A 16,895-nucleotide genomic window follows, 5' to 3' on the forward strand; every position below is an offset into this window, starting at 1 on the left:
CCCGACTTAATTAAAAAGTCGAAACAAGCAGATTAACTATTTCAACAATTTCGTGAATATAAAACCACGCGAACATACTCTATATTGTGAATTCGCGAAATTTTGACCCATCGAAAATATGTGCTTTTACAGTATTGACTTTTGAACATTCTGTCCTGCCTGATTGGTTGTCTTGTTCTCTAACTACAAAGATAACCAGATAGTCAACTCTTACCCTGCTTTATTTCTGTAATGAACTTGTCCATCTTTCAATTTGGACAGTACCATTAACTGTTGAAAGGGATGCTTACCAAATGGTACTGACTGAATAGCGAACAGTGCAGATCATGATCAGACTACATGAATCTGCTGGCTGATCATGATTTACACTGGTCGCAAATGCAGAATTAGTCATGTCCAGCATCATAAGGGTTAACATATATGGGTATGTTTAAGTGATTCAGAATTGAATTGTGTTTTACTAAGTTGTTTAATGTTTCAGGCTCCACCAAGGCCAGGATACAGCCCAGGACCAGGTCATCCAGTTGCTGGACCCCCTATGTCAGGTGGAATTCCACCACGTATGGGTATGCCACATGGGCCAGGCATGTCACCACACCCTTATGGAGGTAAACATAGTTTTAATACCCCTCACCAAACTTAGTTTGGGTGGCTACATACGAATCACCTTGTCCCATTTGTCCCTGTCCCATCCTGTCCCTTCTAGAGAACCAGTACACTGTCAAGTTGAAACATACAATATATTTGTAGGATCATCGATTTTTTAAACAAAGTCCCATAAATATGATTCTTATTTTGACAAAATTGTCTGCCGTTTTCCCAAACATGATATGTTGTGCCATATTTCAGAAACCTTTTCAAGCATTTCATTGAAATTTCACACAAACACTAGAGATCATAATGTAAGTTTACACACTTAAGTTCTAAAACGCTGCTTATTACTTTGGAAAAAAATATTCCCTGTTTTGACTGAGAAAATTTGACAAAAATGATGTTTTCTTTTGACATCTCTGAAACAAATAGAAGTATTGGAACATGAAAACAAGTTTAAAACATCTAACTCAAGTTCTCATATCAGGTCCTATAACTCTTACTTTTGTTTTGCCAGAATTATTTCCATTTTCCATTTTGAAAAGTTAACATTTAATGTTTCTGAAACCTATCCATGCATTTGATGGGAACTTCACACAAACTATCATGAACATATTCCTTTAATAAAAAGTTTTCATATTGTCTTCCATAACTCTTTCTTTATTTTGACAAAATCATTCCCCCTTTCTGCTTAGAAAATAAAGCTAAAGTGTTGATTTCTTGGCAAATTCTCTGAAACTGATGAAGATATTACATTGAACTTAAAAATAGATTGTAAGGAGTGTAAGACAAGTTCCTGTCGGAGGTCCCTTAAGTCTGACTTAAATTTTGACCAAGTAACTTCCATTTTTGCACTTTGAAAATATCCTGAAAGTGCTATTTCATTTAGTAATACCTGTGCATCTTCGCACATTGTGGAAGGAAGCATAATGCAATAATACACATCTATATAAAATCTCTTATAATTTCGACAAAATAATTCCCTTTTGGACTTCAGAGGAATTGAAAGACACATTTCCCAGAAATCTGACCTGGATAATGATAAAGTTATCTGCCCTTTGGCACTTACTTTCAATAATTCAAAATAAAGACAATAAACCGAAAAGCTCAAGAACTGTAAACCTTTCTTGAATATAGAAAAAAATATCTCCTAGATTGAACATATAAGGTGCAGTGTGAAGAAGTGATTATTTATAATTATTTATTACCAATATAACTTTTTCTAACAAGGCTTTTAGTGGGGATATGAATCACAGTAAGTGATAGCTCTAGTTCAGCTGTCATTCAGTTGTAACAGTTCATAAAGTGATAATGACTGAATTTCACTTACTTGTCCACTGTGATGATCTAACGTGCAATACACAGGTTCCATAACTCTGTTCTGCTTGTTTGTTTTTTTTTTGCACACCCATCACCCACCAGATTTTTGTGAGGAATCACTTAGACTTACCCTAGTTCAGATGTCAGTCTGAATTTGTGTTGTGCATATATCAAAAAGTATTTGACCAAGAGTCATGAAACATTAGAGGTCTGTTATATAGCATTTGAAGTTGCACACATGGTGTTCTGTTAAAGATTTCATTCAGCCAGACCAAGAATTAGTTAAAAATATAAGTATAAAGTACAGATCAATATAATAGCACCTTTTCTAATCCTTCCTGTCAGGTATTACAACACCTATTCATAAATGTGACGTTTTGATAAAACCAAAACTGTAGTATTTTCACTATAAAATACTAAAAGAATTTTTTATCAGCATCCTAAAAGTGAATTTTTCACCATACAAAAGCTGACAAAAACATCTGAAGCCGTTTTCCAAGGGTAACTGAACTCAAATACATAGAGGATATTACGTAAGTGTCTTTACATATTGAATTTATTAAACAAGTTGAATAAAATAATAAAATGCGAGGCTTTGCCGAGCATTTTATCAATTTTATTCAACGAGTTAGTAAATTCAATGTGAAAAATCACAAATGTGATATTCTTTTTATCACATGTTAGCTTTTCCTGCTGAAACATCAGAAATTCTACTTTCTTCTACTATTATAAACAAATCATTTTGACCAATGTTTCCTATACTTTTAACGATGTAGAGTGAAAGCTTTATTACACTAGTGTATTATCTTTTTATGCCCCCGAAGGGAGGCATATAGTTTTTGAACCGTCTGTCTGTCTGTCTGTCAGTCTGTCGGTCTGTCCGCATTTTTCGTGTCCGGTCCATATCTTTGTCATCGACGGATGGATTTTCAAATAACTTGGCATGAATGTGTACCACAGTAAGACGACGTGTCGCGCGCAAGACCCAGGTCCGTAGCTCAAAGGTCAAGGTCACACTTAGACATTAAAGGTTATTGCATTGATGGGCGTGTCCGGTCCATATCTTTGTCATCGATGGATGGATTTTCAAATAACATGGCATGAATGTGTACCACAGTAAGACGACGTGTCGCGCGCAAGACCCAGGTCCGTAGCTCAAAGGTCAAGGTCACACTTAGACGTTAAGGGATAGTGCATTGATGGGCGTGTCCGGTCCATATCTTTGTCATCGATGGATGGATTTTCAAATAACTTGGCATGAATGTATACCACAGTAAGACGATGTGTCGCGCGCAAGACCCAGGTCCGTATCTCAAAGGTCAAGGTCACACTTAGACATTAAGGGATAGTGCATTGATGGGCATGTCCGGTCCATATCTTTGTCATCGATGGATGGATTTTCAAATAACTTGGCATGAATGTGTATCACAGTAAGACGACGTGTCATGCGCAAGACCCAGGTCCGTAGCTCAAAGGTCAAGGTCACACTTAGATGTTAAAGGTCTTTTTTCATGATAGTGCATTGATGGACGTGTCCGGTCCATATCTTTGTCATTCATGCATGGATTTTAAAATAACTATGCATAAATGTGTGACACAGTAAGACGACGTGTCGCGCGCAAGACCCAGCTCCGTAGGTCAAAGGTCCTAAACTCGAACATCGGCCATAACTATTCATTTAAAGTGCCATTGGGGGCATGTGTCATCCTATGGAGTCAGCTCTTGTTTATGTAATGGCTTTATTTCATACCTGCAACATCAAACATGGTATAAATATGAATATATCTTAATTGTCTGTTATGGAAAATATGACATGGTGACGGTCATAATGTCAAAACTGTTTTCATTTTCCACTCTATTGTGTAAGGTAAACTATTAGAAGTACTTGCCTAAAGCAAGAGTTGTTATTCAACACTTTCTGTAAATCAGTTTCAAGACTTTAATTCCTGGGGGAGACATATTGTTTTTGCCCTGTCCGTCCCTCTGTCCGTACGTACGTACGTCACACTTCATTTCCGAGCAATAACTGGAGAACCATTTGACCTAGAACCTTCAAACTTCATAGGGTTGTAGGGCTGCTGGAGTAGACGACCCCTATTGTTTTTGGGGTCACTCCGTCAAAGGTCAAGGTCACAGGGGCTCGAACATTGAAAACCATTTCCGATCAATAACTAGAGAACAACTTGACCCAGAATGTTGAAACTTCGTAGGATGATTGGTCATAAAGAGTAGATGACCCCTATTGATTTTGGGGTCACTCCATTAAAGGTCAAGGTCACAGGGGCCTGAACATTGAAAACCATTTCCGATCAATAACTAGAGAACCACTTGACCCAGAATGTTGAAACTTCATAGAATGATTGTACATGCAAAGTAGATGACCCCTATTGATTTTGGGGTCACTTCATTAAAGCTCAAGGTCACAGGGGCCCGAACATTGAAAACCATTTCCGGTCAGTAACTTGAGAACCACTTGACCCAGAATGTTGAAACTTCATAGGATGATTGGTCATGAAGAGTAGATGACCCCTATTGATTTTGGGGTCACTGTGTCAAAGGTCAAGGTCACAGGGGCCTGAACATGGAAAACCATTTCCGATCAATAACTAGAGAACCACTTGACCCAGAATGTTGAAACTTCATAGGATGATTGTACATGCAAAGTAGATGACCCCTATCGATTTTAGGGTCACTCCATTCAAGGTCAAGGTCACAGGGGCCTGAACATTGAAAACCATTTCCGGTCAGTAACTTGAGAACCACTTGACCCAGAATGTTGAAACTTCATAGGATGATTGATCATGAAGAGTAGCTAACCTATTGATTTTGGGGTCAGTCTGTCAAAGGTCAAGGTCACAGGGGCCTGAACATTGAAAACCATTTCCGATCAATAACTAGAGAACCACTTGACCCAGAATGTTGAAACTTCATAGAATGATTGTACATGCAAAGTAGATGACCCCTAACGATTTTGGGGTCACTCTGTGAAAGGTCAAGGTCACAGGGGCCTGAACATTGAAAACCATTTCCGGTCAGTAACTTGAGAACCACTTGACCCAGAATGATGAAACTTCATAGGATGATTGGTCATGCAGAGTAGATAACCAGAAAATATTTGACATCAAGTCATTAAACCTTATAGGAATATTATTCAGCATGTGAAGTTGGCAAGCATATTTCAAAAAGTATTTCACCTAGGGATTGTTATTCAGCATGTGAAGTTGTGCAACTGGCCTCATGTTTACAAAACAATTTTAGTCTCAGTTGAACTTTGTTCAAATGTGAATTGTTTTCAAATGACTATCCTGCATTGATGGTAAGTTTCAGTTGGAGTTTAATCTTGAAATTCTAGTCAAATTTGCTGTAAAAAATGACACAATATGAAAAGTCAGACTCAGCTGAGACCGAAAAAAAGTGTCTTGTGAACATGGGGCCAGGTGTTTATACTGAGTTTTCAGACAGCCAAAGCAGAGTTATAGCCCTTGACTTAATCAAAAATACGCAAACAGTGACAGGAGTGGGGGTACTGGTGTCCTATGTTACTTGCTTAGAGACAAGACTTTTGAATAGTCCAGCGTTGTTGTCCTTTGACAGCTCTTGTGATGTTTAACACTTTAAATGGACATCTTCTATTATAGGAAAGATCGCTGTCTCCATCTGAAATGTCAAGTTTTAATATAGAAAACATTCAGGGTTTAAATAATGTTTGTAAACATTGAGGTACTCCAGTAGATACAATCTACTATTGTACTTGAATGATTTGGTCCGCTATAGGTAGACATCTAGGTTAGCAGTGTTATTTTCATACTAGAATATCATTTTACCTTGATGGAATGCATACTATCAAGGTTGTTTCTCTGGTTTAACTGAACTGAAGTTAAAGTACACATGCGTAACAGGCATATGCCTAACCTGTTTTAGATAACAGACAACCGAGATTTTATTATGTCACTATTTCACGCTGAGGAAGTAATTACTTCATGACTGTTTTGCTTTATGTAGTATTATCCCCGCAGTTGGTGTAGTAGCAATAGTAGGGATAGCTTCCTCGCTTGGCGCTGACAGTTCAAGGACTGGTAAGTCTGGTCCTTGTATAATGTGGCTGGGTGGGGTATTATGTCACATATCTGAGGCATGATATTCAAAAAGTCAGAACTGTAGAGTTGGGCATTGTCAAAAGTTATTGAAATAGATGCTACACTCAGACACACATATACACACAAACACACATACATAAATGTTAAGTATATTGATAAGGTATGCAGCGTCTTTATAACTTAAAAGTTAGTGAATGTGACCCTAATCAAACCCGCAAAGAAGAGCAGTCCACTTCAGGAGGCATTTGCCACTTACTTCTGACATCTTGTTTTTTAGTGTACCTGAAAATTTTTAGGGGGCACTAAGATTTGCATTAGTCCATACTACTGTCTGTCCGTCAGAATTTCTTTCAGAGTATCCATATTTGTGTCTTGCATTTCCACAAAAATGTTTGACCTAGAATCATCAAACATCATAAGATTCTTATTCAGGACATGAAGTTGTGCACCTGGGGTTTTGTTTGGAATTTCACTCCGTAACACCAGAGTAATAGCCCTTGACTCAAAAATAAGAATAAAGGACCTGAACGTTTGTGTCACATGTATCTCAAAACGTTCTTGACCTAAGGTCATTTAGTATGTGTGCACCTGTGGTTTTGTTTTGGATTTTACTCAGCTGGTTCTTGACTTAAAAACATGTTAACTTGGCTAGACCAAAGTTGTGGCCCTTAACTTAGTCAAAAATATGCATTTTTGATGCACAAAAAATTATCACAAAAAAATGTTGACCTTGTGATTTGAAGGCATATTGGAATATTATAAATTTAGCACCTGGGCTTTTGTTTGGGATTTCACTCAACAAGACCAGAGTTATGGCCTTTAACGTTGTCAAAATTCTGCATAAAGGGCCTAAAAGTTTGTGTCATATGCATCACAAGGGACTATATTTAGGATTTACTACCTCCACAGCCCTTTAAAAATGTTAATTTCACTCTTTCTGTGTCTTTTATCTAAAAAAATGTGTTTCTTGATGATGTTTTATAGTATCCTTACAGGGCTCCCCACCTCAAGGTAATATGATTCACATCTAGTTGTTGCCTTCATTCTTAGAGAACTTCCTAAAATATATATTTTTGTAATTTATAGGAACCTAATAAGGTCAATTTATTCTTGGCCTCAAAATCATATACATGGACATTTATACAGTCTGTATTAGATATATACCTTAATTATACCCCCACCAAACATGTTTGAGGAGGGTATATAGGAGTCAGTTTTGTCGCGTCCCGTCCCGTCCCGTTGCGTCCCGAAATCTATTATATCAGTTATTACCAAATGGATTTGATTCAAACTTAAAATACATGTTCCACCTTATCACCCACATCATGTGACACAAGGTGCATAACTCTTGACACCAAGTTTTCATGAATTATGTCCCCTTTCACTTAGAATTTAAGGTTAATTTTGTTGTATTTTCACTATATCTCAGTTATTACTAAATGGATTTGATTCAAACTTAAAATAGATGTTCCACCTCATCACCCACATCGTGTGACTCAAGGTGCATAACTCTGACACCATTTTTAGCTCATCTGATTTTTTGAAAAAAAATGATGAGTTATTGTCATCACTTGAGCGGTTGTCGGCGTCGGTGTCGGCGTCGGCGTCTGCGTCGGCGTTGCCTGGTTAAGTTTTATGTTTAGGTCAGCTTTTCTCCTAAACTATCAAAGCTATTGCTTTGAAACTTGAAATACTTGTTCACCATCATAAGCTGACCCTGTATAGCAAGAAACATAACTCCATCTTGCTTTTTGCAAGATTTATGGCCCCTTTTGTACTTAGAAAATATCAGATTTCTTGGTTAAGTTTTATGTTTAGGTCAACTTTTCTCCTAAACTATCAAAGCTATTGCTTTGAAACTTGGAATACTTGTTCACCATCATAAGCAGACCCTGTACATCAAGAAACATAACTCCATCTTGCTTTTTGCAAGATTTATTGCCCTTTTGGACTTAGAAAATCAGTTTTCTTGGTTAAGTTTTATGTTTAGGTCAGCTTTTATCCTAAACTATCAAAGCTATTGCTTTAAAACTTGCAACACTTGTTCACCATCATAAGTTGACCCTGTATAGCAAGAAACATAACTCGTCCTGCTTTTTGCAAGATTTATGGCCCCTTTTGGACTTAGAAAATATCAGATTTCTTGGTTAAGTTTTATGTTTAGGTCAACTTTTTCTCTTAAACTATCAAAGCTATTGCTTTGAAACTTGCAACACTTGTTCACCATCATAAGCTGACCCTGTACAGCAAGCAACATAACTCCATCCTGCTTTTTGCAATAATTATTGCCCTTTTGGACTTAGAAAATCATTTTCTTGGTTGAGTATTATGTTTAAGTCAACTTTTCTCATAAACTATCAAAGCTATTGCTTTAAAACTTGCAACAGTTTTTCACCATCATAAGTGGACACTGTACATCAAGAAACATAACTCTATCCTGCTTTTTGCGAGAATGATGGCCCTTTTTAGACTTAGAAAATCATGGGTAGGACAATATTTCTATTACACAAAAAAAATCAGATGAGCGTCAGCACCCGCAAGGCGGTGCTCTTGTTTTTTATGAATTATGCCCCTTTTTACTTAGAATTTAAGGTTGATTTTGAGGTATTTTCACTATATCTCAGTTACTACTGAATAGATTTGATTCAAACTTAAAATAGATGTTCCACCTCATCACCAACATCATGTGCCCACATCATGTGACACAAGGTGCATAACTCTGACACCAAGTTTTCATGAATTATGTCCCCTTTTACTTAGAATTTAAGGTTAATTTTGTTGTATTTTCACTATATCTCAGTTATTACTAAATGGATTTGATTAAAACTTAAAATAGTTGTTCCACCTCATCACCCAGATGATGTGACATAAGGTGCTTAACTCTGACATAAATTTTTTATGAATTATGTCCCCTTTTACTTTAAATTTAAGGTTGATTTTGATGTATTTTCACTATATCTCAATTATTACAAAATGGATTTGATTCAAACTTAAAATAGATGTTCCACCTCATCACCCACATCATGTGACACAAGGTGCATAACTCTGACACCAATTTTTCATGAATTATGCCCCTTTTTACTTAGAATTTAAGGTTAATTTTGATGTATTTTCACTATATCTCAGTTACTACTGAATGGATTTGATTCAGACTTAAATAGATGTTCCACCTCATCACCCACATCATGTGACACAAGGTGCATAACTCTGACACTAATTTTTCTTGAATTGTGTCCCCTTTTACCTAGAATTTAAGGTTAATTTTGATGTATTTTCACTATATCTCATTCTGATTGGCTTAGAGCCAAAGGGAAGTAACCTTTTTTAGCTCATCTGATTTTTTGAAAAAAAATGACGAGTTATTGTCATCACTTGAGCGGTTGTCGGCGTCGGCGTCGGCGTCGGCGTTGCCTGGTTAAGTTTTATGTTTAGGTCAGCTTTTCTCCTAAACTATCAAAGCTATTGCTTTGAAACTTGGAATACTTGTTCACCATCATAAGCTGACCCTGTATAGCAAGAAACATAACTCCATCTTGCTTTTTGCAAGATTTATGGCCCCTTTTGTACTTAGAAAATACCAGATTTCTTGGTTAAGTTTTATGTTTAGGTCAACTTTTCTCCTAAACTATCAAAGCTATTGCTTTGAAACTTAGAATACTTGTTCACCATCATAAGCAGACCCTGTACATCAAGAAACATAACTCCATCTTGCTTTTTGCAAGATTTATGGCCCCTTTTGTACTTAGAAAATATCAGATTTCTTGGTTAAGTTTTATGTTTAGGTCAACTTTTCTCCTAAACTATCAAAGCTATTGCTTTGAAACTTGGAATACTTGTTCACCATCATAAGCAGACCCTGTACAGCAAGAAACATAACTCCATCTTGCTTTTTGCAAGATTTATTGCCCCTTTTGGACTTAGAAACTTTTTTTTTATGGTTAAGTTTTATGTTTAGGTCAGCTTTTATCCTAAACTATCAAAGCTATTGCTTTAAAACTTGCAACACTTGTTCACCATCATAAGTTGACCCTGTACAGCAAGAAACATAACTCCATCCTGCTTTTTGCAAGATTTATGGCCCTTTTTGGACTTAGAAAATATCAGATTTCTTGGTTAAGTTTTATGTTTAGGTCAACTTTTTCTCTTAAACTATCAAAGCTATTGCTTTGAAACTTGCAACACTTGTTGACCATCATAAGCTGACCCTGTACAGCAAGCAACATAACTCCATCCGGCTTTTTGCAATAATTATTGCCCCTTTTGGACTTAGAAAATCATTTTCTTGGTTGAGTATTATGTTTAAGTCAACTTTTCTCATAAACTATCAAAGCTATTGCTTTAAAACATGCAACAGTTTTTCACCATCATAAGTGGACACTGAACATTAAGAAACATAACTCTATCCTGCTTTTTGCAAGAATGATGGCCCTTTTTAGACTTAGAAAATCATGGGTAGGACAATATTTCTATTACACAAAAAAAATCAGATGAGCGTCAGCACCCGCAAGGCGGTGCTCTTGTTTAACTTTTGTACTGAGTTTCTTCCCCTTAAATTCCAGGAATAAGTCTATTTTTAGAAATCCTATTTTTAGATTTTCAATATTTTAGGTATTTTTCTAACTTTTTTATTATAAGTCCTATGTAAAAAGTAAAAACATTTTTCTGTGGTAACATTGGTCGGTAAGACACTTTTTTGTATTCACTTTTAGTGTATCTCTAATATTAGAGATTTAATATATTTACTAGTATTACTATACTAGTATTATACTAGTATTACTTATATGTGGAAGCCCAGGATGAAGTGCTCCAAAGTATTTTTAAGATTTCTTATGGTTGCCATTCTTCTGTGACAAGACCGTATGGTGGGGGTAGGAGTCACTCCTGTGACAGTTCTAGTTGGACTTGGCCCAACATCAATTTTGGCTTGAAATTTGTGTGTTTTAATGTGTCCTTGTAGTTGCTTGTTTCAATGTCCTCTTCAAAGTTCAAACAAAAGGGGGTACATCGTTTTGCTCATTGTAGGTAGGTCTGTCGGTCAGTAGACCACTTGATCAATAGTAATAAAATGCTTTGTCTCATAAAGAAAGACTAGTAGATTACCCCTATTGTTTGTTGAGATCAGTGGGTAAAAGGTCACACTGACCTTGAAACTAAAGCCATTTTACACTCTGATCAATATTAGTTAAGAAGGCTTTGGTCTGCAGTCATCAAACTTCGTAGGATGATTGTCTGTGGTTAGATGATCTCTTTTGTCTTAGGGTCAGAAGGTTAAAAGTCATTGTCACAGTGACCTCAAGTTAAAGCAGTTTCTGCACAATAACTAATAAAGACTTTGGCCTACAGTAGGATCATTGGTTGACTGTGGTCTGTAGATGACCCCTTATGCTTTTGGGGTCAGTAGATCAAAGGTCAAAGTCACAGTGACCTAGACTGAAAATTGTTTTCATTCAGTAAATAAAGTTTTGGACTGCAGTCAAATTTTAACTTCATTAAAAGGTGACAACTATTATTTTAGAGGTCTGTAGGTTGAGTCAAGACACATTGACCTCATAAATGAAAACATTCTCTGTTACATCCAAAGAACACTAATCCAGGGCTGAGCGCGAAACTATTGTATCTTGTTCTTTATTCATATACAGTTACAATAGTTTTGCGCTCAGCCCACTGTCTTGTGCATTGTATGCTTTTTATCTTGCTTATTTGAATGGTAGGTAGAGCTGTTGTACTTATCTTTGCGTCAGCTCCTCTTTTGTTAAGGTTCTGCATGTAAGCTGATGTCTCAGTAGCCACTTGTGGGAATGGATTGAAACTTCACACACTTGTTTTCTGTTATAATCTTACATGCAACAACTAATAATTATGTCTCCCCCCACCATTGTTTATGCCCTGTCCGTCCGTCCATCACACTTCATTTCCGATCAATAACTACTAGAGAACCATTATACCTAGAACCTTCAGACATCATAGGGTGATAGGGCTTATAAAGTAGATGAACCGTATAGTTTTTGGGGTCACTCAAAGGTCAAGGTCACAGGGGCCTGAACATGGAAACAGGTTTCCGATCAATAATTTGAGAACCACTTGACCCAGAATGTTGAAACTTCTTAGGATGATTGGGCATGCAGAGTCGATGAATCCTGGGGTCACTCAATTAAAGGTTAGGGTTACAGGGGTAAGAATACTTCATTTCCGATCAATAACTGAAGAACCATTTGACCTAGAACCTTTAAACTTCATAGGATGACTCCTATTGTTTTTGGGGTAACTCGATCAAAGGTTAAGGTCACAGGGGCCAGACCATAGAAAACCGTTTCCGATCCATCACTTGAGAATGACTTGACACAGAACATTGAAACTTCTGGGGATGATTGGACATGTTTAATAGATGACCCCTAGTGATATGGGCCATTTTTTCAGAGGTCAAGGTCAACGGGGCCAGAACATGGAAAGCCGTTTCTGATCAATAACTTGAGAACCACTTGACCCAGAATGTTGAATCTTCATAGGATGATTGGAAATGCAAAGTGGATGACCCCTATCGATCTTGGGGTCAAATTACAGGTCAATGTTACAGGTTCCAGATCATGGATATCCGTTCCCATCCATAACTTGAGAACCACTTAACCCAGAATGTTGAAACTTCATAGGATGATTGGACATGCAGAGTAGATGACCCTATTACATTTCAGTCACTAAGCCAACTGTCAGTGTCTCTTAGACTTTGGCTCCTGTCCCCTATTGACCTCTTGCCTATTACTACTATTCTTTGGGGAAACATGTGCTTTTCTACAAAAGCATTTTCTGGTTATTGTCTGTTGTCAACAGATGACCAAATTTTTTAGGGCCAATTAGGTCAAAGGTCTAGTAGGTCAAAGGTCAGGGTCATAGTGACCAGGAAACTGAAAATGGTTTCAGATCAATTGATGAAGCACTCTTGTGCTTTCAAATTTCATAGAATCATTACCTCTGGTCAACAGATGATTCCTTTTGTTTTGGTGTCAGTACTGATAAAGTCACAGTAACCTTGAGGTTGAAAACGGTTTCTGATCAATTAATAGAGGAAGCTTGGACCTATTGACATCAGTCTTCAAAAGCTGTTGTTTTTTGAGGTCATTTGGTCAAAGATCAAGGTCACAGCATTCAAAATTACATACCCAGTTGTCTTCAACAGGCCAGCATGGGGGCCTAATTATATAAAGCTGCTTACTATTCATGGAAAAGGATTACTGTGTTTATATTGCACAAAACTGCATTGCAGTGTTTACAAATAGATGACAGGTCAATGCACTGCAAGCAAACTTGGACTAGATACAGGATAGGTCTAGACAATACTTGGCACAGACGTTTGGTAGTACCAGTGCACTAGGGGTAACTACATCAAGATATGAAAAGGTGGTGAGGGAAGGAGGGGTAATTAAGATGTTTAAACTACGTGCTGGTGTCAGCATGGCAATTTCTTAAATATAAATAACAACTTCTTCATTACCTTCAGTGATAGTTTTAGTTGAATAGTAGCTCAAAGGTCAAGGTCACAGGTCATCCAGTATTTTTTTTTGTTCCCAGGCTTTAAGTCTTAAAGTGTATCAGCTACAGCTTTCAGGCTTTACATCGATGACTTAAAAACGACTCAAAAGGGCAAAAAAGTTTGTCACATGTATCACAAGAAGTATTAAGCCTAGAGTCAATGGAAATACCTTGTTTTGAAATACTCAAAAGGCTATATTTTCTACTTGTTCTTCATGAGAGTTGTCCATTTAAATGCATTGTGCTGTTGAACAGATGTATTATGCTCCATTAGTAGGAGTACTTGTTCTGTTAAAAGGTTCTTGAGAAAATAATTGTCAAGCTGTAACTGAATGGCAACAATAAATGTTGGATTTAATTGCTCTTACATAAACAAAATAAAATTATGGCATTTTTTGACAAAACAAATCTATAAAAAAATTTATAATTATAAACAGCTGTTTAGTTACCATGTGGCATAGTTTTTTGCAAGGTAGTTAAAAATAGGATGTTATTTAATTGAATACTGCACAGACAGGTTTTAAACGTGGTCTGTCACATGTAAGCAACATTTTGTGACATTTTTCATTTTTAGCTCTATTCAAGAATAAGTGTGTCTGTGTTGGCGTCACACCTTGGTTAAGTTTTTTCATACCAGTTTACATTTGTTTACCATCACCATGGCCAGTTAAAGGCAAGAGCACATAACTCTTTCAAGGATTTTGGCTGAATTATGGCCCCTTTTGATTTAGAAATCTTGGTTAAGTTTTTCGTACCAGTTCATATTTTGACAAAGTCTTTTGAAATAAAGCTTTGAAACTTTCAACACTTGTTTACCATCACCATGTCCAGTTGTAGGCAAGAGTACATAACTCCATCACTCCATCAAGCATTTTAGTTGAATTATGGCCCCTTTTTATGCCCCCGAAGGGAGGCATATAGTTTTTGAATCGTCTGTCGGTCTGTCGGTCTGTCAGTCGGTCTGTCGGTCTGTCAGTCTGTCCGCAATTTTCGTGTCCGGTCCATATCTTTGTCATCAATGGATGGATTTTCATATAACTTGGCATAAATGTGTACCACAGTAAGATGACGTGTCGCGCGCAAGACCCAGGTCCGTAGCTCAAAGGTCAAGGTCACACTTAGACGTTAAAGGATAGTGCATTGATGGGCGTGTCCGGTCCATATCTTTGTCATCGATGGATGGATTTTCAAATAACTTGGCATGAATGTGTACCACAGTAAGACGACGTGTCGCGCGCAAGACCAGGTCCGTAGCTCAAAGGTCAAGGTCACACTTAGACGTTAAAGGATAGTGCATTGATGGGCGTGTCCGGTCCATATCTTTGTCATCGATGGATGGATTTTCAAATAACTTGGCATGAATGTGTACCACAGTAAGACGACGTGTCGCGCGCAAGACCCAGGTCCGTAGCTCAAAGGTCAAGGTCACACTTAGACATTAAAGGTCATTTTTCATGATAGTGCATTGATGGGCGTGTCCGGTCCATATCATTGTCATTCATGCATGGATTTTAAAATGACTACGCATGAATGTGTGACACAGTAAGACGACGTGTCGCGGGCAAGACCCAGCTCCGTAGGTCAAAGGTCCTAAACTCTAACATCGGCCATAACTATTCATTCAAAGTGCCATCGGGGGCATGTGTCATCCTATGGAGACAGCTCTTGTTGACTTAGAAATTTGGTTAAGTTTTTCGTACTAGTCTACATTTTGACAAAGACTTTTGATTTGAGATAAAGCTTTGAAACTTTCAACACTTGTTTACCATCACCATGTCCAGTTGTAGACAAGAGTACATAACTCTGTCAATCATTTTGACTGAATTATGGCCCCTTTTGACTTAGAAATCTTAGTTAAGTTTTTCGTACCAGTTCATATTTTGACAAAGTCTTTTGAGATAAAGTTTGAAACTTTCAACACTTGTTTACCATCACCATGTCCAGTTGTAGGCAAGAGTACATAACTCCATCAAGCATTTTGGTTGAATTATGGCCCCTTTTTGACTTAGAAATCTTGGTTAAGTTTTTCGTACCAGTCTACATTTTGACAAAGTCTTTTGAGATAAAGCTTTGAAACTTTCAACACTTGTTTACCATAACCATGTCCAGTTGTAGGCAAGAGTACATAACTCCATCAAGCATTTTTTTCTGAATTATGGCCCCTTTTGACTTAGAAATCTTAGTTAAGTTTTTCGTACCAGTTCATATTTTGTGTAAAGTGTTTGACATATAGCTTTGGAACTTTTATAACTTGTTCAGTATAATAGTCTCTATCAATAGGCAAGAGTACATAACTCTGTCATCTTCTCCGGCTGAATTATGGCCCTTTTTGAACTTGGAAATTGGTTCTGTTTTGTATATGTCCATGTTTTGTCAAGACTTTGACATATGGCTTTTAAACTTTAAACACTTGTTTATCATTATGATTTCCATCTGTAGGCAAGAGTACATAACTCTGACAACTATTTTGGCTGAATTATGGCCCTTTTTGTACTTTGAAATTTGTTCAGTTTTTCTTACAAGTCAGCTTTTTGTCAAAACTATTTGAACTGTGGCTTTGAAACTTTTAACACTAGTTTATCAACATGATTTCCATCTGTAGGCAAGAGTACATAACTCTGTCAACTATTTTTACTGAATTATGGCCCTTTTTGGACTTAGAAATTAGTTAAATTTTTCATACAAGTCCATATTTCGCCTAACATATAACTTAAATTATTTGCCATCATGGTCACACATTGCCATTTAGTGCAAGACTTATCGAAATCCACAACATTTTAATACAGGAACATTTTTTTGTTTAATCCATTTTTTTCTTTTGTCTGAAAATCTATGGAAATATTTTGACCCCATTCTTCAATCAATTCTTCGAATAGTCGAGCGCACTGTCATCAGACAGCTCTTGTTGGACTTTGAAATTGGTTCACACATTGCCATTTAGTGCAAGACTTATCGAAATCCATAAATACAGCAGGGCTTTTTCAGGGTTTTTTGGGAAAATGGCCCCTGGTCATATTGGGAATTTTTAACGCGGTAAATTGTCAAATTTGGGAAAAATATACTGACAAATTAAGTGTTTTTAATTAATATATATTAGTTTAAATCTTCAGTTTCAAATTTTACTGGTAGACAGTATCCCCTTGTGAAATTTTGAGAATTTTTTTTCAGGATTGTGTTCCAGTATTGCCTAAAAATACAGTAACTCTTTATTTGTCATGCGAAATTTTTTGTTTACAGTTTTTTTTCACCAAAGTTATAACTGAAATTATCCAAAAAGTAGAATGGCAAAGTGCGTGTATTTTCGAGTGTAAAAACTGGGTCGCGAAAATATGTGACAATTGATTTTAATGGTATAAGAACTAC

The 16,895-nt window shown here is 36.8% G+C and overlaps 1 protein-coding gene across 3 annotated transcripts in view; it reads left to right on the forward strand.

Moving 5' to 3' along the window:
- The window catches only part of LOC123532112 (SWI/SNF-related matrix-associated actin-dependent regulator of chromatin subfamily D member 1-like), a 117,917-nt gene that overhangs the window by 30,753 nt on the left and 70,269 nt on the right, over nucleotides 1-16,895 (forward strand). For all 3 annotated transcript variants that reach the window (XM_053518708.1, XM_053518710.1, XM_053518709.1), the window contains exon 2: nucleotides 482-608. In XM_053518708.1, coding sequence (XP_053374683.1) covers nucleotides 482-608 — 127 coding nt within the window. The remainder of the gene's footprint in view (nucleotides 1-481; nucleotides 609-16,895) is intronic.

The sequence above is a fragment of the Mercenaria mercenaria genome, chromosome 11 (assembly GCF_021730395.1).
Source record: "Mercenaria mercenaria strain notata chromosome 11, MADL_Memer_1, whole genome shotgun sequence".
Classification (NCBI taxonomy): Eukaryota; Metazoa; Mollusca; class Bivalvia; order Venerida; family Veneridae; genus Mercenaria; species Mercenaria mercenaria.